This window comes from Micropterus dolomieu, linkage group LG06 (assembly GCF_021292245.1).
Source record: "Micropterus dolomieu isolate WLL.071019.BEF.003 ecotype Adirondacks linkage group LG06, ASM2129224v1, whole genome shotgun sequence".
In the NCBI taxonomy this organism is placed as follows: domain Eukaryota; kingdom Metazoa; phylum Chordata; class Actinopteri; order Centrarchiformes; family Centrarchidae; genus Micropterus; species Micropterus dolomieu.
In genome coordinates this window covers 16,382,522-16,404,447 of record NC_060155.1, presented here as the reverse complement: position 1 = coordinate 16,404,447, position 21,926 = coordinate 16,382,522, and the positions used below count along the sequence as shown (strand labels likewise).

General features: G+C 41.0%; 1 protein-coding gene across 2 annotated transcripts in view; it reads right to left on the bottom strand.

The window, feature by feature from the left end:
- The window catches only part of LOC123972705 (ephrin type-B receptor 1-B), a 161,180-nt gene that overhangs the window by 17,399 nt on the left and 121,855 nt on the right, over positions 1 to 21,926 (bottom strand). Inside the window, exons 7-12 of one of the 2 annotated variants that reach the window (XM_046052307.1) lie at positions 17,371 to 17,533; positions 14,914 to 15,022; positions 13,841 to 13,905; positions 8,249 to 8,437; positions 6,750 to 6,997; positions 5,137 to 5,352 (exon numbers count right to left, since the gene is read on the bottom strand). In XM_046052307.1, coding sequence (XP_045908263.1) covers positions 5,137 to 5,352; positions 6,750 to 6,997; positions 8,249 to 8,437; positions 13,841 to 13,905; positions 14,914 to 15,022; positions 17,371 to 17,533 — 990 coding nt within the window. The remainder of the gene's footprint in view (positions 1 to 5,136; positions 5,353 to 6,749; positions 6,998 to 8,248; positions 8,438 to 13,840; positions 13,906 to 14,913; positions 15,023 to 17,370; positions 17,534 to 21,926) is intronic. The other variant, XM_046052308.1, reaches the window with a different exon arrangement.

Here is a 21,926-nt window from a genome sequence, read left to right as displayed (position 1 = left end):
TTTTTTTTAACCAACCTGTCATGTGAATAGTGCATTTTTCTATTTTTTCTTTAACTACGTTGAGTCATCATGGATGTAATGAGTGCTAACATCTATTGTATGTTAAATGTTCTTATGTCTTCTATTTATTATTTGGTTTATGATGTGTAGTGACAAATCAAATTGCCCCTCGGGGACAATAAAGGCTATCAAATCAAATCAAAGATGAAACTCATTCTCAACACTATGCACATACGATATACTGATTTATCAATGATTGAAATATTAGTTTTAAGTTAGTTATTAGCCTTCTTCCAATGAAAAAAAAAAATGCTTCTGAGAAAATACGCTATTTGACATCGAATTAATTATGTAGAAAATGGTTGCTTGACATTTCTATCATAACGCTTCACGTGCTGCACTCCCCTTTCCTCCCTCAGCTCTTTCTCGCTCTAGATTAGACTGCCTATATGTTAGCTAGTTAGCTAGCAAGCTAGCTACAAATGGGATCATGTGATAGCATAATATAAGGCAATATTGCACGATGTGTTGCAAATATGACAAGCTGCGCATTGTTTGGAAGCATATGTGGAGAGTTTTATTCATAGGGCATTCCTTTGGTTTTACCATTCATCGTTAATCATTTCAACAACTTCAGAAGACTCACCAGAGCCCTCACACAATGGTTAACAATTCCAAGTATGGATGCTACAGTGACAAATGATAGGGCCGCCCCACCTCTGTGTCCTGCAGAGGCAGACCCATTAAATGTAATAAAATTTTGGAATGATATGGCGATTTAATTCAGTCTAACTTACTCATATTTATGCAGCCACAAAAGTTCCAGAGGGGTAACTCAGCCAAAGAGGGCAAATAGGCTTTTGCTCAGGCAACTTAAGCCCTACCTTGTGCACGTCCTTGCACACACACATACAAAAATTCACACAGAGAGAGAAAGACATCTTGGGGACATATATGTGTATACCCAGGAACACAGCACAAACACACACTTCTAACCACGTACAGCATTCCACCTCACAATATACAGTAAACATTGTGTGACAGGCAAGACAATGACAGCCTTTTCACATCGTCAGCTGAGGCACAAGCAGAAATTCCTGACCCATGCTTGCCCTCATCACTATGGCCCTGTAGGCATGGACCCTCGATACAAAGGGCAACACCACTTGTCTAAGCTGTTATAGACTTAACATGCTATACTCACACGGCAGATATTGGAAACATATCTGCACGCACGCACGCACGCACGCACGCACGCACGCACTCACGCACGCACTTCTCATCGACCACTTGCTCTCTTTTCTTAGCCACAAACTGTGCATTCAACTCAAGTGACCATGCCTGGATCTTTGACTTTCACTCACTCATGAACACAAAACACACTAAAAAATATGACACATCACAACCGCAAATAGTTTGACGCTTCACTCATCACGCTTTCACTGAGTATGCTGTTCCGATGTGCCTTTGTGTTGCTCAAGGAAAAGCCTTGAAATGTGAAAGAAGTGGACAGTTGGAGAAAAAGGAACTATAGATACGCATGGATGGATGGCTCCTTATAAGGATGGAGGATGGTGAAAAAAAAAGAGTAATGCGAAAGTCTTCTGGGTTCGCCGGGTGTTCAAAAATCAGTCCTCTATTTTGTCAGTTAAGCAGGGTCACTCTCATCTCACCTGGACTTGTGATCACGTGCCTATGGGCTACTTTGTAAATCATGCAACCATGTATGTGCAATCAGGCAGTGATGCAAATACAAATACAAGTAAGCCACAGCTGCAATGAAACACACACTCTTTAAAGTCTTTAGCACACATCACCTTACCAAGACCAGTGCAGTCCGAGCATTGTCCTGGGAGCCTAATTAATCACGACTTTGGTGAGCAGCCAACAGAGAGGGAGGACAGCACCCTTCTGTCTGAAGCCTCCACAACATTGCTCCAGAGTGAACCCACAACCAGGGTTAACACAATTACCAGCATGTCCTCCCAACCATACATCCAGCATCTCACCACAGGCACTGTAATTGGTGTGCCTAGAATTGCAGGGAAAAATTAGAAAAGCAGTAGAGGGAAAGAGGTGATTAATTTGCTGGAGGAGGAGGTCGATGACGATGTAAATCACGGCATGTCAGCGCAATTTAATTTCCCTGATTCCCTCGGCCTTGTCTGCCACGCCAGCCTTGCTCGCTGATTGGTTAGCGTCAGGTCATAGCTAAAGAAGTCATGGAGTGAAGGACACCATGCATAGCTTAATTACATTATAGGACCCTGTACCGTACCTGTGGACCCCACTTCCTCCCACGCTTGTTTGTATATTTCCCTGAATACAGGAGATTAGGGGATCAGGAGGACGGATCAGAAGGACAGGTAAAATTCTGTGGCTCCAGTTATGTGTAGCTGTCTGATCACATTTAGTTCTATTTAAGAATATAACAGGCATACTGCTGGACTTGATGGGATATGCTTTGTTGATTTGGAATGAACAAAAATAGTTATGAAACTGAAGATTTCATCTGGATCCTTATGATAATAAGGCAGCATTCAGTATGAAAGTGAAGCACAGCTAAAGCTTTTGATGTGCTCGTCTTAAAATCTCTATCAGTAAAAAACACACCATCAAAAAACAAGTGTGTGTTACCATCAAAACAACTCTCCAGGTTTGAACTTCAAACCTCACCTTCTCTATTGACTCTCCAGATAATGCCCTCAAGGAGACTTTGTTTGCATTAAACAACATCAAAATGCCGACCAAAATCTATAATCCAATCCCTACCTTTTACACTCTGTTTTATTAGCCAGCTCAGCGGCGCAGACAACAGAGGTGCTGCTCCTCTTTGTTGCAACATAAGACCCATTCAGCAAGGTTTAGCCAGAGGGGTCAAGCATACAAAGCAAGCTATTCCTGGGGAGCAATTAGCTCTCAGCCACACCAATGTAAGGTCATATCTCCTCTGGCCCTTATGACACTTCCTGTTCACACTTGGGCTACCACCTCCTGCCAATCGGTAGCTTCCCCTGGGCTTACACTGTATGTTGCGTATATGTGTGTTTTTGCATATATTCTAAATTAATAATATTAACAGAGAGCAGTTTTAACATAAGCACAGCCATAAAAAGTGGGAATAAAATAGAAATGAAGTGAATTCTGTGTTTTGTATTGTTTTGTTTTTTAACCTGAAATTACATGAAAACAAATTATTTTGAGAACTCTCTTTTTTCATAGGTAGCACTGACTCACAGGCTATTTGAGTGCATGCGTTTGATCTCAAGTTTTGCATGTGTTGAAATACCTCTGAAACTAAAATAGGCCCCTAGGCATAATATATTCATATTCATTCATGATATATACAGTCCTACCATAATGCTGTACATTCACAATGTATACAACGTACAATTTGAGAAAATCTCTACTCCCAGGTAAAATTGGCAGAATAAGTTGTGTAGGTCTCTTGAGACTGGACAAAATAGAACAGGTAAAATACAGGGCATGTCTCAGGGACTTGCAAAATATAAGAATATTATGTAGAGCCCTATCAAATCTGTTAGAATTTATTCAGATGTATGTGTAATTATAAATGGGGACAATTCATACAATAAATGTATTGCAAAAGTAGGATATTAAAATACTATAATACTAATTAATAGGGGACAATTCCTCTATTTAATTAGGTTATTACTTGACTACTGACAATTTTTTCCACAATCTTCTACAAGACAGCGTCCATATGCTGCTCGAACAAAGGAGGCTACTCTCGCATGGGAAGTACTCCTCCTTGTTTACAAAGCTTGACCAGACACTGTGATAGCGATTTCCTTTTTTCCAACGGAATATCCGACTCCACCCATACAGCCATGAAGCTTATGTTTTGCATCTGCCGATGTGGTTGCACTTCTGAGAGTCTGTAAAAGTAAGGAGCTTTCAGAGAGCAGAGTATAGAAGCAGCGTGCCCATAAATGAAACATAAATATAGCAGTGTAGTTTTTTTCTGTTCACTTGGCTTAAGTGCTGTAAAAAAAGCTTACAATGCCAGGGAAATCCCAATTTTTTATAAATTGCATTCAAATTTCGGCAAATTCCACAATATTCCACATTTTACAGTTGATTACATTTTTATAATCAAATTCCACGATTGCATCTGTGATGTCCACATCATAGAAATCAAAGGGCCATACTATTAATAAGTAGATTTAAATTGTAAGTTTATTGAACTTAAGAATAAAAAAATTCACCTTATGTTAAATAATATAGAGCCATGCTCTATTCTCTTTTGATCAGTTTTGCTTACCGTCTACAAAATGCAGGCAGTAATACACGATACATTGGCAGTAAACAAGCTAATCTGCACCAAAGTCTCAAAGCAGAGTCAATGAGGTGATACCAGACACATGCATCCACACACATCCACCCACACAGAAACACACATGCATGCCTGTACATGTACACATCATTGCTCACATGCTCTCACTCACACACACGCACGCACGCACGCACGCACACACGCACACAAACCTAGGCATGCAGGGAGTCCTAATGACCTGCACCGTGTATTTGCGAGGGTGTAAGAGTGTGTTTTGAATTAGGAAGAGGAGAGGCAGAAGATGAACTAACGATGGCTGCTAATAATTACAGATCTGTAGTGTGGAGGAGTTAATGAGGAGCCAAAGCCTCCCATGATGCCCCAGTAATAATGAATGAGGAGTGAGAGAGAGGAGGGAGAGGGAGAGAGGGGGTGGTAGCTGTCAGTTTGAGAGGCCGCAATGCCCTTTGGTTTCTCTTCACTCTGGGCATGTCAACGAGAGAGGAGCCTTCCCAGAGGAGGCTTGTCTCCACACTAATGAAGATGTGACAGACCTCCGGTCCGTGACTTGCAGAGTATAGGAAAGAGGAGGAATGAGGATGAGGAAGAAGAGAGAGAGACAGCTCAAATAAAATAAAGGCACTGAAAAGGTGAAAGGTTTTTCAGACCTCCTACTACAATGACACAGTGTCAGATAGAAGCAAAACTGATTAGACTGATAGGTGGTGGTTTTTAGTACGTTTTGAGTTTTTGTGAATAAAAGTTTGGCAGGACACTTAAAAGATAATGTGACCCATAGCTCTCAAGCAAAATAAAAGATGAACATTGCAAGTACTCACTAGAGAGCTGGTGTAGCTGGGATCAGAGGTGTCATCCTGTAGGTAGCGTGACAATCCAAAGTCAGACACTTTACACACCAAGTTGCTGTTGACCAGAATGTTTCGTGCAGCCAGGTCACGGTGGACATAGTTCATTTCTGAGAGATATTTCATCCCAGCTGAGATCCCACGCATCATCCCCACCAACTGGATCACTGTGAACTGACCATCATTTTGCTAGAGGACACAGAGAAAAACGATTTTTTAGATATGATCTTTGCCATGATTAACAGAAACGATGCTCGCTGGAGGAGGATAGAGAAATCAGCAAATGCTTAGAGATACTATGTTGACAAAAAATCCCATGCTTGAATGTTGTTATTTAAAATACCCACTGTTTAAATGTGATTTTCTATTAAAAACAAATTACATGTCTTGTACATGTACATATTAGGGCTGTCCCCAACTAAGGATTTACATAGTCGAATCAGAAGGGGGGGGGGTTACAATTTTGGATTAACTTACGCACTTTATTCTTTTAACACGTTTATTTACAGCATTAAATGTTGAAATGTATATTGTAATGGGCTGTATATTAACTTATTGGGAGAAAACTGGTAGTTCTGTGTAAAATCAGACATTGAGCACCCCCATATCGCCAAAATAGCATGATCCTTGACATTCGAATCAGGCTCCGCCCTTCAAACCATCGAATCATCGGGGTCAGCCCTAGTACATATATAGATTATACAGATTACATGTAGTCTTAATGTCAGACAGTTAGCATCAAGGCTGTGGGACTCAGAATTAGAAAAAGTCTTGCAGTAATATTCATAACCGCAGCCTAAGGTGACATGTACATACAGTGAAATGGGACAACATGTGTTGTCACACCTGGCACTACCAGTGTTCACTTGTATCAGAGTTTTTTTTTCTACTTCCCTTGGTAATCATTTCTTGTTTACACTTTCAAATGTCCAGAGGAAAAGATAAGCGAAATGGATTCCTGGAGCAAATCTTTCTCATTGTAGGTGTTACAGCATTGTTCCATTCAGGCATGCAGGCATCCATCTCTTTAACATCCACGCATGGTGCCCCTACCCCTGTGGGAATGCTGTGAAGAGCAAGCTTTGAACCCCCGAAACACAGTAACAAATAAGAGGGTAAGGGAGATCGATAGAAACACAAGTCGGATGTGGCGGTTAGCAAAGCCAACTTCAAAGAGCCCTTTTAAACCCACCCTAGATCAAAGTGGAATAGAACACCAATCCATGAGATTGAAGGAGGAAAAGTGAGTTTGAATAATGATTAAGCTGTATGTCTGCTCAAGTCTTACTCTAAAATAAAGAGTGAAGAGTCCATTAATAGTGCCATGCATTAAAAGAGAAATTAAATGCTGATGGCTAGTGGAAAATCATGTTCATTGTCATGAAACATATTCTCTGTTGGCACAAGATAGGTTTAGAAGGCTTATTCTAATTTGTATCAGGCGGGATTCTTAGCATGAACTATTTTCTGGGATAGTTTAATGACTCATTTCTAATTAGCTTCTCAGTTCTATTCAACTCCTGAATATGACTTTTGATCACCCAATATAACTGTTTGCAATGAATGTGTTCACAAAAATTACTCACCCTGAGGAATGAGTCAAGGGCACCATTCTCCATAAACTCTGTGACGATCATGACTGGGCGGCTCTTTGTTACTACACCCTCCAGACGGATAATGTTTGGGTGGTCGAACTGGCCCATGATTGACGCCTCAGACAGAAAGTCCCGCCTCTGCTTCTCCACGTAGCCTGCCTTCAGGGTCTTAATGGCTACATAGATCTCCCTCTTACCAGGCAGCTTCAAACGGCCCTTGTATACCTCCCCAAATTCACCTAGAGGGGAAACAGAGAGAGGTGCACAGCGTCAAAACAAGAACTGATCTACTTTTGAACTGATCTTTTGTCTGATCTAAAAGTGATCAGACAAAAGATGAGCAGAGTTGAGGATATCTATATCAATTCACTTATCAAGGTTATTGGCATTGTCCCTAGGCAGAAATATTACCCAAAGAGCAATTAGAGATCTTGATATAGTCTATATCAAGCATGCTGAGTATTGTCCAATACTCCTCTAATGTTGCTCCTTCATGATATTGTTAACAGTGTGGCTCCTCTGACTCACAGTAGTCATCTATCCTAAAAGCCTGCCAAGTGTCTTCATATTCCCCAATCAAAGAATAACAGGCAAGCACTATCTGGTAAATATCTGGAAACTGTTTGATTAATTATCATCACCTTGGTGTCCTGCAGAGACACCACACAGTGAGATCAACAAAAACGGAAATCTTTAATTAGTTAGTCCCCTTGCATCCTTACGCCTATCCTTTCTCTGTCACTTCCTCACACCTAGCTTGCTGAGTAGACCAGTCTGCAGGAGCTATTCCAGGCCCAGTCTCATTACCAGGGGTATTTTAGCCTCTGTATGAACCAACACATATGGTATCAGCATGCCCTCCCTGCTGTAAAAAGGTGTGTCCTGTCCCAAGGAAAAGACATGTTGGAAACAGGGGGACACACTAAGCTGAAGCTATTTTAGCCTCCAGTTGCTGAGAATTTACTTCAAAGCAATCAGCCCCGGATGACCTGTTCATGAATTTTAACAGACATTTTAACAATATGTTAGAGGTGATTCTGAAACAAGGACAGAAAATAATTGGCTCTACCTATTTTACATGTAAGGTAAATGAATGTAAGGTGAATGATGATGCAAGGTAGAACATGTTAAAGAGCAAGACTAATAGGATCCAAAAACAGAGAAGCACAGGGAATAGGCCGCAAGGCTTGAGTTATTTTTTAATGCCATTAGGTCCCAGGGTAGCTGGCCTATATGCTGCTAGTGCACTTGACATGGGCTCTTGATGTTTTTCCATCTCATGTGGCTGCCAACAGGGCTTGGCTTTTTGACCTTGAATGGATTCAGGTTAAACTTGTTTGCACATAACCTTACAAACATATACATTCACTATAACATACATAAATACATGAAAACATAGACATTCACCTTTTGTACATGTGCATAAGTGCGCACACACACACACACACACACACACACACAAATTGCTCCTTAGCACCCATTCATCATACCTGCACCAATGACCTCTTCGATCTTGACAGTGGAGACGTCAATCTCCTTGGCGAATTCTCGTACAGCTTCGTTGGGGTCTTCGTAGGTAAAGGGATCGATGTAGATCTTCATCCCCGGGGAGCCTGAGAAGTGGGTCGGGCAGCCCAGTGGGGAGGGGCAGTTAGACATGTCGGCTCGCAAAGAGAGTTCTAGAACAACCAAAGTGCTCAATGAGCTTTCCAGAAGAAACTGTTCTTTTTCTCTTTGGCTAACGTCTAGTGTCAATGACTGATGAATGCAATTGCCCTTCAAGTCGTAGCCTAAATCACAGTGTGACAAAGCATTACTTGCAATCACTACAAGCTCTTAACAGTTGTAAATGTTAATGCAAACTTCATTTGCTCTACGGTCACCCTAAGAGACAGGCAAGAGCACTACAGTTTGTAAATGAATATTAGCACACATTGCCCACATAAATAGTATACGTAGATGATTACAGGAACAGCCTTGGTTACGAGTAGCACAGACAACAAAATGGTGGTATGATGATTCAGTAAAAAAAACAGAGTAAGAGAGGAAGATGAAGGGATACAGGGAGGGATGAGGTTATATAGAAAGAGTTAAAGTAGATAGTTCTTTTACCCTTTTATCCCTTACCCTAGCAGTCTCTGCTCTTTGATAGTGGTAGAACCAATTTCCCCACAGCCTATCCCTATAGGAGCTCATAAAGAGATAAAACCACTGCGCTATCAACTCACTCTTTATGCTGTTCTGCAATAGGTGAGCTCAGTTCATAGACGGGAGATGTCTGCAAACGGAGGACAGATTTTCTGTGTCGACAGGCCGGATGGGGAGGACTGCCGAAAGACTCTTGTAAACATATTCAATGCACGGTGCCACAAGACGGACATTAGGCCAAGCAAGCAGACTTCAAATCATCATTTCCACAGTGACACCCAAGGGCAGCCCTGTTTCTCATAGCTGTTTAGTCAAAACCTTGACAGTCATGATTGGAATAAACCAATCTCCATCAAGTCAATTTGTGCCTGCTCATTTGCATAGGCATAGAGAGAGGGAGGGGTCTCAAGGGACAGGAGGAGGATAAGGTCTGGTCTTTAGAGGAACATGGTGCCTCACCCCACTCTCGACTAGAAGCTGATTCTAGTTACTGCACTAATTGCCTTGAACCCTGCCTGTGTGAATGTTATTGCTCATTAGAGATTCCATACAGATTGGATTCAAGTTAATCCGTCGGAGGATGTTTCAGCTTTGCATTTCATAAAGTCATTCTATTTACAAGTGTCACCAAGCTGCTCACTCAGCAGCACTACTTGGTGGGACTCAAATTCCAGCAGGGAGCATATACAACAACAAACATATGAGAACACATACTCTCAAGATCTCAAGTACACATGCATGCACTTCCACATACACATACGTACACCTATTACTTTCGAATTCACAGTCCAGAGCCCACTTTCATGCATAATTTAAAATGCAAACAGTTTATCTCTCTCTCCCTGTGGTACAGCCCTGGTTAACTGGACTCATCTTTTTATGGCCATTGGATGAAAAATAGATTCTGCTTTAATATTTCATAGCTCCTTCATCTGAGTGTATGAAGCGAATGTATCCAAACGTCAGTTCTATTTTTACCCCCAAGATATAAAACAACAAGCCTGTTGGGTGAGAATGTATGGCTGTGACTCGCAGGCATTTAATACATTCCATAACTTCATACCTTTTTCAATTAGATGTCCACATATAAACATAAATGGGAAAAACTGACAAACTCATTCATTTATTGAATTTGGATCATAAATCTCAACAAAATCCATAGGTTACAACACAATTGCTAAAACAGTTAGTTGAGCGGCATTATACATTATAGTTTACAGCGCTGCACTTAACCATGTTATTTTCACCAATGTCCAGCATTTAGCCTGCTATTAGTCTGCTCTGCTCGTTTACTGAATGGCCCTAATGTATCCACAAATCAACCGCATGAAAGTAATGCTTACATTATTCTATTACTAGCAATGGGTGCAATCAAATTACTGGTCCTACTACACAGAATTTACATATTGCCTAAAGACAAACAGCAATGTCAGTAAATGAAACAGTAGCTTCAGAAATGCTCATCTTTTTAAGTTAAAGGAATTCTTTCATATGTTAGTCTTTCATCAAGGACACATAATTTCTTCTAATTCCTTTTGCCTGACGATATTTGTAATTTAGCAATTTTCATATACAGTACTTACATATGTTTTATGTGATTATCCACTTTGAGACATTAACATAAATTGCAGGACACTGTCAGCCTATAGCGAATAAATTCCCATTTCATTTCAGTACAAGATGCACACTAATCTATTACGTGGCTCCTTGAATATAATTGAGCTGAGTTTACTTCCTAAACACAAACTAATTATCCATCGTTTGATGTCAGAATTTTTTTTGTCAGACACACACTGCAGCCTATTTGTATGGAAAATCAAAGGGGTATCTAAAAATTGTATGGGATTGTATGAGAACAGTCACGTTTGTATAAATGTAAGTTTGGGTTTGTGGTGCCTTCTGCAAGTCCTCACTTTACAGATGCTTAGCAATTGCTGTTTCACATCTTGGCCAGGACATCCTTGTAAAAGAGATAAAAAATCTCAATGGATTTCTTTCCTGGTAAAATAAAGGTAAAATAAAAAATAACTAAAAAAAAATTCTGTTCCTGCCTTAATTCCTCACTGAATTCACATGTATGTATGCAATACGGAGAGGCAAGAAAAAATAAGTAAATGAAATATAAACATATTGGCATCTAACAATAACAAGATCTAGTAAATGGGCTTTCAAATAGGATTCTCATTCAGTGTAAGCACCAGATGCTGAAACACAAACAACAGCTGAAGTCACAAATAGGGTTTGAACATTAGCGATTTGAAGATGTGTTGGTAGTCATATGCAAAGAAGCATTAGGGCATACAGTAAACATTCAGCGCTTAGAAATGTCTGTCTGTTAATTAACTGATGTTGACAGGTTGTTGATGTGTGGAAAAGAGTAAAAGAGAAGAAAGACTGTAAATGCTCAGTGGCGCTGTGTATGTGTGTGTGTGTGTGTGTGTGTGTGTGTGTGTGTGTGTGTGTGTGTGTGTGTGTGTGTGTGTGTGTATTATGTTGGGATGAGCGTTGGTGATACGGATGACGCGCTGATGTGGGCAATTAAAACAAAACAAAAATTACCCTCCAAGCCACACAAGGAGCACTTGATTCATCTGTGGGGATGATGTATGTGTTCATGCGTGTGTTCCAATCTGCTTGCCATAACATCTCCACCCAGTGTTTGCTGTAATGTTAGAGGCCTGATTTCCATAACCATGATCACTCAGCTGCATGTCTGAATTTACAGTATGAGCAGCATCCCTCTTGATGCCTTTCACATTAGGTGGGCTGGAAATGAGGAGACATCACCTGACGTGTATGGCAACAGTTGAAACATTAAGCAGCCGGCAACACATTTTTGGAGATTCACACAAAAAAATGGCTAAGCGGCACCATTTAATTGTTGCGTTGAATACTGTAATTACAAAACTGTCAGTCAAATCTTGAGAGAATACATGAAAACAATGAATTGTGGGGTGGGGGGATTATTTCATGAGAGTTGGTGGTTTGAAGGTTGAAGGAATAAACCTATGAATAGAATCTCTTATCAGCATTTTATTTCCTCTCACTTCAAATTGCTTATTCAGTGATTAGGGCTGCTAGTCTCTCTGATCTTTTGTTTATTTTCACTACTTATGTTAATTGCATTTGGTTTTACCGAAGATAGCCCATGACAAAACTGACTCCTCAGCCCACAGCAGTTTTAATGAGCCCCTGGCTGCCACTGCTGTAGCTGTGACACAAAGTAACTGTGTTGAAACGCTTTGCTGTGTCAGGCTCGACAAAACTCTATCCCCTCAAGCAAGCCCCTTTTCAGACTGCTAGGTCGGCAGTACACATGGCTTTCATTTGAGGTACAAATCTCCTACACAACCCTTTGTGTGTACGTGTGAGTGTGTGAGTCGGAGTTTATATGTGTGTCCCTCCAGGCTCCTTCCCCTCATGAGTCGGTGTCAGGGGGGTGCTTAAAACATGACTCAATCACAGTTGTCGTACAGCCCTGAGAGATGACTGTCAGTCAGTGTCATTGTGTAAAGGAAATGTAATTTACATCCATTGACGCCTGCTACCTGAGGTAATTTCTCTTTTACCTTACCTATTTGCATCAATGCATTATGTAGGAATATGTCCTTTACATACATTTCCTTTAACATGCAAGACGTGACAGCAGTCAGGGACAGGACACAATTATATGCTATATGTAATTTTTTCATTAAATGAATCCCTTCTCTGAAGACCTCCGCTTTGTTTTGGATATAAAAACTGACCCAGAGTTGGCTTTCATCCTATTGGACAGGTTTGGACAAGCTAACACGATCCATATTACTATCCTGTGTACCAGTTTTATGTCAAACATTGTGACATTGTGAGTCTGACTGGTGAAAGACACAATGCCAACATATCATGTCAGCTAAATTCAATGTCAAAGTCAATGCTAAAGTCAATGTAGCGTCGTCATGTTATAAGCGTGCATTAATTCAACATCAAGCGGATAAAAAATATTACTGTAGCATTACAGTGCATTTTGTGTGATGCCACCTCTTGTTATGTCTCTGTTTTGGTCAATGCCAAGTGCTCGCTCGTTAGTTTGAGCATGTGCAGGAGCACACACTTTGTGAAGTGGTTGTCTTTTATCGTCCACTGCATCTGTTAGGGCCTGTCCATAAGCTCGCCATTCATCTGTTACAACATCTGAGCCTCTTCTTACATGATGTTGGTCGGCAACAGGTCTTCTCTTGAGCGGATCTTTCACCACCCTGGCAACGAGTTTTCTTGATGTAATTATGTTGTGTTTTTGTGCTAAACTGCAAAATGTTCAAAATTCATACAGACCGTTCATAAAGTGAAGAAACTGCGTTTTCCTGCGCAAAATGTGTATGTCACTTTACTTAAAGCAAACAAAGACATGCTATATAACATTAAACATTACTATAAGCTATTATTCCATTTTATATCACTAATTGTAAATGGTGACTAAAGTGTATTTATAACGAGGCAGAGTCGGTGGTTATAATGTGTTATGGAACATGGTCAGAGATTCTTGCCGCACAGTGGTATAAACTGGTATTAGTATTAGTTATAAAACATTAAATCAAAAGATCATAATATGTTATGAACTTTGCCATAGCGCCTAATGCATGTTTGTAAGTGATTATAACAACTGTTATAATGTCTTATGGACGCATTATATCGTGTTATAAGTGTACATAAGTCATTATAGCGATGACCTTCATAGAAAGTGTTACCAAATATTGTTCTGCTCGGAAAGAAATTTGCGTGGGCTATACTCACATGTTCATCTCGAACCATGAGAAGTGTCACAGTTCAGGAGTTGTGAGCCAAAATGGAAAATGCTTCATAAAAAGCCATACAGCAAATTAACAGACAAACAAACATCTGGGAACAAAAACTAACCACTAACTTTAAGGAACTGGGTGTATTAGGGATGGACTCACCTCTTCCTGTGCTGTAATGTTGCAGTTTGTCACTATAAACCGCCTCCTTCGTATAGGCCCTTTTCCTAAGGGAGCAACGAATATTGAGAGAAGAGAAAGAAGAGAGAGAGATGACAGGATGAAAGGAAGTGTAAACGAGGCCTTATTACTGTTCATGTTTCTCTGTATGACCTGAAAATGACGTGGCTGAAATTGAATCAGTTGCAAAGGGTTAGCAATGGCGAATGAAGTTTATGAAAATGAGCTGATTTTTAATTAGACGTTGATAGGATCTCTCTGCTTTTCATCTGTCTCCTCTGCCTCAGCATCAAAAGAGCCTGGCCCGTTTGATGAACACTTTACTTGCTCAAAGTTGCACACAGCACTGCAGAAAATTCGACTTTCATATATCTAAAGAGGAGCAAGATGAGGAATGTGACAATCTGCTGCAAAATGAAATTGGCTTGACTTAAGTAAGTTAACAGGGCAAAGTAGGAGTTGTTAGGTTCTCTATGGAATTGAATATATTTCCAATATGTCCGCTTAGCTTTCCTTTCCATTAAATTGATTGCTATTACAAAATATAATAGTAAATGTATAGTATATGCAAGGAGCTCACATATTGAAGTATTACCTGGAAATGTTGATAATACAGTATGTCTCAAGAACATACTGTTGATGGATCAGTTTCAGTGTCAAATACTGTAATTTTAAGAGAAATTTACCTCATATATCACTGTTGAATTTTACTTGGACATAATTCAATATATGCAAAGGAGTAGTATATGGTCTGATTAAGAAACATTGCAATCTTTCACAATGTGACAGACATCCATCTTCATGTAATGTTTCCATCTTTTTCAATTACTATTAGCAAATGGAGGAGCATGCTGTGCTACTGCTTTAGATCACATGTTATCATGTCCACCCCCTGTATTTGATACAGTTCTCCAGGAAGCCATATGCTGCTATTGTAATGGCAAACGTAGGCTGATATGTTGTTATTTTCTTATTTGGAGCTTCGGAAAAAAACTAAAAGGGACAAATATTGCAGAAAAAGGAAAATGTGGGACAGGAAAAGGAAAAGTGGTTACCTGCTGCACACGATTGAGATAGCAACAAGGGAAACAATAAAGACCACTCCTGCTGCCGCTGACCCCGCAATCAGAGGAAGCTGTTCCCTCAGCTCAGACTTGAAGTCATCTGTGTTACACAAAGAGACATACAGACGGACAGACATTGTGAATGGCTTAGGTGGAGCCTAAGCAGCATGACTGTGTTTACTTTGAGGTGTGTATGTGAGTGTGTGTTTGGGAGGTAAAGGAAGAGATGGAGGAGAAGAAGAGGCAGAGTGGAATGGGTGAACTGATAGATAAAGAAAACATATAGATTCCTCTGTTGACTGAAATCCGATGAGCTTTAGCCAGAATGACTGACAGGTTGTGTTTGATATACCAGCGGACAGACAGAGAGTGAGAGAGAAGCATAAAACTGATGGTGAGAAAGAGCTAGGGAGGCTCTCAGCCTTCTCTGTTACCTGTCAGAAACGAGCAGACAAGAGAGTGCACCTTGGAATGTTGTTTCTCAGGTGTTGAAAAGGAAGTAACCTACTGCCAATCACACATATAGCCAAAACATGCTTTATGCAAGTAGCCGGGGCATGCTGGTGGTAATTCAGAAGACGGCTTAAATGCCTAAAAACGCTACACAGCAAAATCCTCAGTTATCTTTTTGTGTGCCTGTCTGCCCGCGACTTTGGCACCAGCAAACACTGTAGTTAAAGCAATGCACGATTTAGCATGCTGCAGGCAAATCAGCAGCTTCTAAATCCAATCCCCCGTGTAGAATGGGCCTATTGGATTAAAGTGATAAAGGGAGAACTAATGCATCTTCGGAGCAGTGCGAGAGCTGGGATATATGAGGAAACTCAATGTGACAGGAATTGCTCACTCTTTTAACTTGCACATTTATCAAGTACGTTTCAAGCAAACAGTGTGAATGATGTTCCAGCTCCTCAAGCTTCCAGGCAGTCTTCCTGTTCTCTTTTGATGCACATTAGGCGTGAGAGGTCCAGATAAATCTCCCCTTCACTAATATGAGAATAGTGATTTTTCCTGACAGACAGAAATCACACAGCTACCTGTTCCAGTGGTAAACAGACTCCTATTATAATCAGTTAGTTTTCAGGGGCTCAGCCTATTACAGAACTGGAGAACTGAGACATCAGTCTGATGGCCCAATCACCTCTTTTTCATCACAACTATCAGTCAAGTCTGCACTGTTTGCAAGTATGTGTGTTTCTCTGTGTGGAGGTGGCAAAAGGACACCTTGTGGAAACATATGAAAATGCGCTGACAGGAAGACAAAAGGGATTATATGTTTTTAGAAAAGACATGGGGAGCAGTGGTCGGGTGTCTTCATGAGACAGTAGAGCAGCTTGACAGGGGGAGAGAAGACCGGTAGGGCAGAAGGTGGAGGCGTGGGTGTGATTGTCACCAGTTCTCTAGCGTCCGCTGCTAATTGCCTTGACGAATGTCGTGCTATGGCAGGGAGCCAACAGATGAGCCGCAAACAGTGTTCATGTGAGCGAGTGTGAAGCGTGTGCGCAAATGTGCACGCATGTGTATGTGTTTGAGGCAAAGACCATTTGCGACCGTGAGGGAGAGTAAAGGGGCCATGATGGTGCCTCTGCATCTGCTCTGCACAGGTAAGCAGCCCCAATGATGGCCTTCATCATTATTATTATCCTTCTCATCTTCCCTCCCTCAAGATCATCAACATCTCATTCATCGTTATCACCCTCATTACCACAAGACAACGTGGAAATGTCACTTCTATCTTTGAGACATTATGAACTATGGCCACATGTCCATAGAAGGCTAGTAAATCAGCAAGGCTCTTTGGCAAATCTTGTGAATCTTACACATATCCAGTCAAATGTTTAATCTATCCAGACTGAATCATGCTGTGTTAATTTTAGCGCAGATTTCACTGGTGACTACCAACCCTGTACACACACCTCCTTGCACTTACACTAATAGACATAGTTCCACCACCTTGCCAGTGTAGCAGGTGCTCCTCTTCAGCCTCTTCCCTCTCCAACAATCTAGTCCCCCACCCCCTCGCCCAATGGCAAAAAATTAATCTCATCAACTACTAATCACAGCTATGCATTCTGGGACGGCTCTCCAGCAACAGAAGGGCTGGGTGAAAAACCAATTAGCTAAGCATTTTGGATCAAGCACAGTTAGTTGCACAAACAAAAGACACTCAGCATTATACATATTTAAAGCACCCACCCGCCCACACACACACACATACACCCAAACCTGACCGTGAAGGAAATTCATTTAGCTGTAGAAATAGAAGTGCAATCAAACATTACGGTTCCCCCTGTCTCACCTACTAATAATAATGCAACAACAGATACAAAGAGCGACAAGATTTTTAGTTAGGGTGTATGTGTGTTTGTGAGAGAAAGAGAGGAAGCGAGACAAAAAAGGATAGAGAGAGACAGAGAGAGCTGTTTCTCCTGGCTCGGCGATCCTTACCATCTGTGAGGGTTTGGAAGCACATCTTGCTGCTGTATTTGCCAAAACCAGCCACAGTCCGTGCCCGCACCTGTACCACGTAGACTGTGCCCGGCCTGAGGCCCTCCACGCGTGCAGTGTTAGTTTGGCTTCGCAGGATGGTGGAGTTAATCTCTGCATGGTCCTGAAAGGAGCAACGGACACAGTGAGCAGGTTAGAGATAACAGAGAAGATGACAGCAAGAAAGCGTTTAACCACACCATTATGAAAACTCGGGTAAAACAAGATCCACTGGTGCTAGTAGGTGGAGTCTGACAGTGAGACAACAAACAGGCTTATCAAGCATTGTATATTCAAGAAACAATATGGGCAGGAGGAAATCAGTTTATGTTATGTATTGTAGTTGTTGTAAACCAGAGATACGGGAAGTGTAGTGTTCTTTTGATAAACAACATTGACAGAGGACAGATGAAGACAATAGATAGTAGAGAAGAGGGGAAAAACCAAAGAGACAGAACAGAACAGTAAAGGGTAGTAAAGCTCTGAAAAATTACGGGCACATTTAAATGACAAGAGGTAGTATGATTGTTCTTCCAGTTTTTAATAAGGCTTTGGTCAGTTTGCACTTCAAATACACATATTAAAATACTCACACAAACACACACAATATTTCCCATTTATACAGTAACACATTTACACAATATGATAATTAAAGGCAATTATTTCTTGCAAATTACAAAGGGCAATCGCTACTTCTGAACAGTAATGGAATTGTATTGCAATATTTGTATCTTCAGATGTGCTTCATAGGGAGGTTTAATTACTGCTAGAAGTTTGAACATTACATCATCTTGTTTTGTTGTCTGAAGTAGGTTGCTTTTTAAAAATAATGGCAGGCCAGTTCCACCCACAGAAAGCATTTTATTTTTTCATTAAAGGGAATGCTATGGAAATCCTTTGTGCAATTACTGTTTGTTGTAGGTATTTGTTCTCTTTCCTATGCTCTTTTTTCAGATTAGATTATCTGTTTAGATCCTCTCAAAAGTGTTAATTTCACCCTTGCGGATGTGCTTTTGTCTGTACGGATGTACATTATGAATATATGCATTCGTTCAGGCATCTATGGATGCAAGCGCATGGCCATCCATTATGTAAATGTATGGTTCTGACCATGGGGCCTGCCCTCCAGATCCTCCATCTCTGTCTTTCTATCTTCAGGCTCAGGAGAGCTAGTCTGCTGCAGTGAAGTTTGGGGCTTGGGTAACTGCTATGGGGGATCAGTAATTACTTAGAGCTGTCACCATCCCATAACCAAGAGTGAATATGACAGCCAGAAAATAAGACTGCACCTACATTACACCCACTACTGCAGGCTGCTGATAGCTAGATGCAGACATACTGTAGAGAGGGAGCGGGGCAGTTGAAAGTGAAGGTGCAAAATCCCCTTTGTCAGTATATAAATTAAGGCATGCTGTTTTTTAAGCTTGGTAAATACACTATTGTTTAATGCTGGACTACATATTATAATACATGTAGGAATGCTTTGAGAAAATATGAATAAAAAATCTGAGTTGACAACAGAGTGGAAAAAGGTAAGGAGGAAGCTGGTGGGGGGAGGAGATGATGTCAGGAAGCGATAAGAAACACAAGGCAGAAGCTACCCACATCGAAATCATTATCCAATCTGATTGGTGTAATTGAATCATTCCAGTTGCTCCGTCATTGAGCAGACGAGGTAAACACAGCTATGAAATCTGCCCCCACCCCACACATAATGATGTGTGCAATCACATTAGCTCTTATTGGACACTCTGGACTTGATGAAGACAAATGTTTGGGCTTGGGATTGGAGAGCATCGCAACAACAGGCTTTCATTCTATCTCTGAGAGGAAAGAGATGTTTCTAAATGGAATGCTGGGTGTAACTGGTTTAGAGAGTTTAATCATTTCACAGACCGTTTGTGCATTAGATCAAACAATCTGTCACTTCTCCAATGTGCTGCATACAAACAATCTAAAATTCTGAAACTTGACTTTAAAGCAGCAGCTCGTGCATTTTGAAAGCACCGCAGAGACGTGAAGCCCCATGAGAGACTGGAACCATAGTCACCTATTCATCTGGTATAAGACATGGTTGGGTGCACATGGACCACTCGAGTCAGGAATAGCCTAATCCTGCTTTTCTCAGGACCACACCCCCATCTGCTGTGTTTGAATGGAGGACAGGTGAGCAGACAGATGGCAAACTGCCAATGGGGAGCATCCCTTGAGGGAGCACCAGCTAGGAATGGCCCTTTCATGCTGCCAGTCAAATGGGGATTATGTGACACACACAAACACACAAACACACACACACACACACACACACACACACACACACATCTGCCACTTAAAAAATGAGCTGGCATTTGGCACTCCAGCAGGTTAGGGTATCGCCAATAAAAGGCCATGCCAGGAGGGACTTCCAGCCACGAGAGGTCCTTACCTGCTGCCAGTCAAATGGGGATTAGGAGGACCACACCCTAACTTGCTAAATAAAGACACAGTTGCAGGTGGGAAGGCAGATGGCAGAGCAGCCAATCAAAAGCATTGCCAATAGTGACCGACAGGAAGCGCTGCGGGGAGTTTGGTCTCTGCAGCCATCAGTAAAATCATTGAGACAAACTTAGCAGGAATGGTTTGCCTGATATATATTGTTTATTGGTTACGGTCTTAAAAAGCTTCCCATGTACTGGATGATGGTGAAGCTTACTCCTTTTACATTTACTCCAGGAGGAAGCTTTAACAAATCTTCCCTCTCCCGTCTCTAAAACCCAATAGACTACTGGACTTATTTGGACTTATTTAATTGGAACCATTTTATTACATTCACTAGATGTATTGCATTAGCACTAGATCTATTATAATCATATTGCTGGATTGCTGGAAGTCCAATATTTTGTATTTCTTTACCTGTTCAAACTTTCAATTCTATTTTTGTAATTGCCAATTTCCTACCAATTGCTCCTGTTCTACCAGCAAACTGCAGATAGGAGATCACTCTTTAAATTTCCTTTTTGGCACTTTCTGCCATTTCTACCTTGCGTTTACAGTCAAAAACCAATACTGTAAAGGCCACTGAGACATTTTATGTAATATTGGTCTATAAAAATAAACTGACTTGACCTGACTTGTGTGTGTGTGTGTGTGTGTGTGTGTGTGTGTGTGTGTGTGTGTGTGTGTGTGTGTGTGGGTTGCTGTATGTGTCTGTTTTTCAAAAAAATGCCAACCACCCAAAATGGACAGCATGGCGACCTGGCACAAAGACAGACATGGTGAAATACCATGTGTCCTCTTCACAGGCTCACACACATGAACGCATGCAAATACAGCAACACACACACGTACACACAAAGGGAAAGAGAGGGTGGGAGTGTATGAGGGAGAACATTCTAATATTATGTTCGTAAAGTGGAAATGAAAGAAATAAATCTCTTATTGTTAAAATTTAAATGTATTGCCTATGGTAAAAAAGGAGGAAAAGAAAGGGGGGGTATGGACTTACAATTTGATTCTGAATCGAGACTAGATGGGTTTTATTACCAAATGCAATTAATTACCATTACGTCATGAATTCTAATCTAAAACGAAAATGGTAATTTATTTGTATGAAAATACAATGATGATAAAATCTGATATTAAAAACCATTTAAGCCTCTTAATTGTTTTGGAAAGTAAATAAACTAAAATAATGCAAAAACTAATTATATCACGGTACGGCAACCAAAAAAGATTCATTCAGATTCTGCAAAGCCACCCACTAAACACTAGTGAGGGTGGTAAGAGAATGGAGAGAAGAATCATCTTATCTACAGTACATTTGAAGGGAAATTTATTTGCTTCAGCGCGTTCAGTTTGTTTTTCTTGTTTTCTTTGCAGCCACCTCCTTTTGAGATGACTCTTTGTTTGCATTCCATTCACCTGGAGACTAACAAGGAGGCCTGAGTGAGCGATGTGGGAGACAAACAAAGAGGGAACGAAGAAGAGAGTCTGAAGGAGGAAATGTGAATTCCCTTGCTGGGGGACTGAGGGAGTGCTGCACAAGTCCTGCTTTTCACAGGTTCCATTAAAAATCTAAACTTGTCTGTACAACATCTGTGTGTGTCTACAAAAGTATTGTAGTTGACTCTGAGGGCTGGCAGGACGAGAAGAAAAGAATAATAAATACTTCCTCCTGGCTTCTCTTCTGAAGAATTGCTAATTGTATGTAAAATACATGGGGGGGTTTCAGAGTGCCAGAAATGCAGATGGTGCTACGGTCAGTGCGCTGCAGATCCTGGTGACAACTTGTATTTGCTCTTAAATTTCTAACATTGCTGTATGACAGTAGTGCTGTCATCCAGAATGGTTACACCTGAACAACTGCTGACACAAACACTGATGCAAGCGCTCACACACACACACATATATGCACACGCCCTCTCTCTCTGATACCACCACGCACAGAGCCATCAGTAACCAGAGCCAGTGGCTGCTCTGCTCCAGACTTAATGGAAGGGCTGACCTCCGCTATGCTGAGTTATTTCCACCTTCCCCAA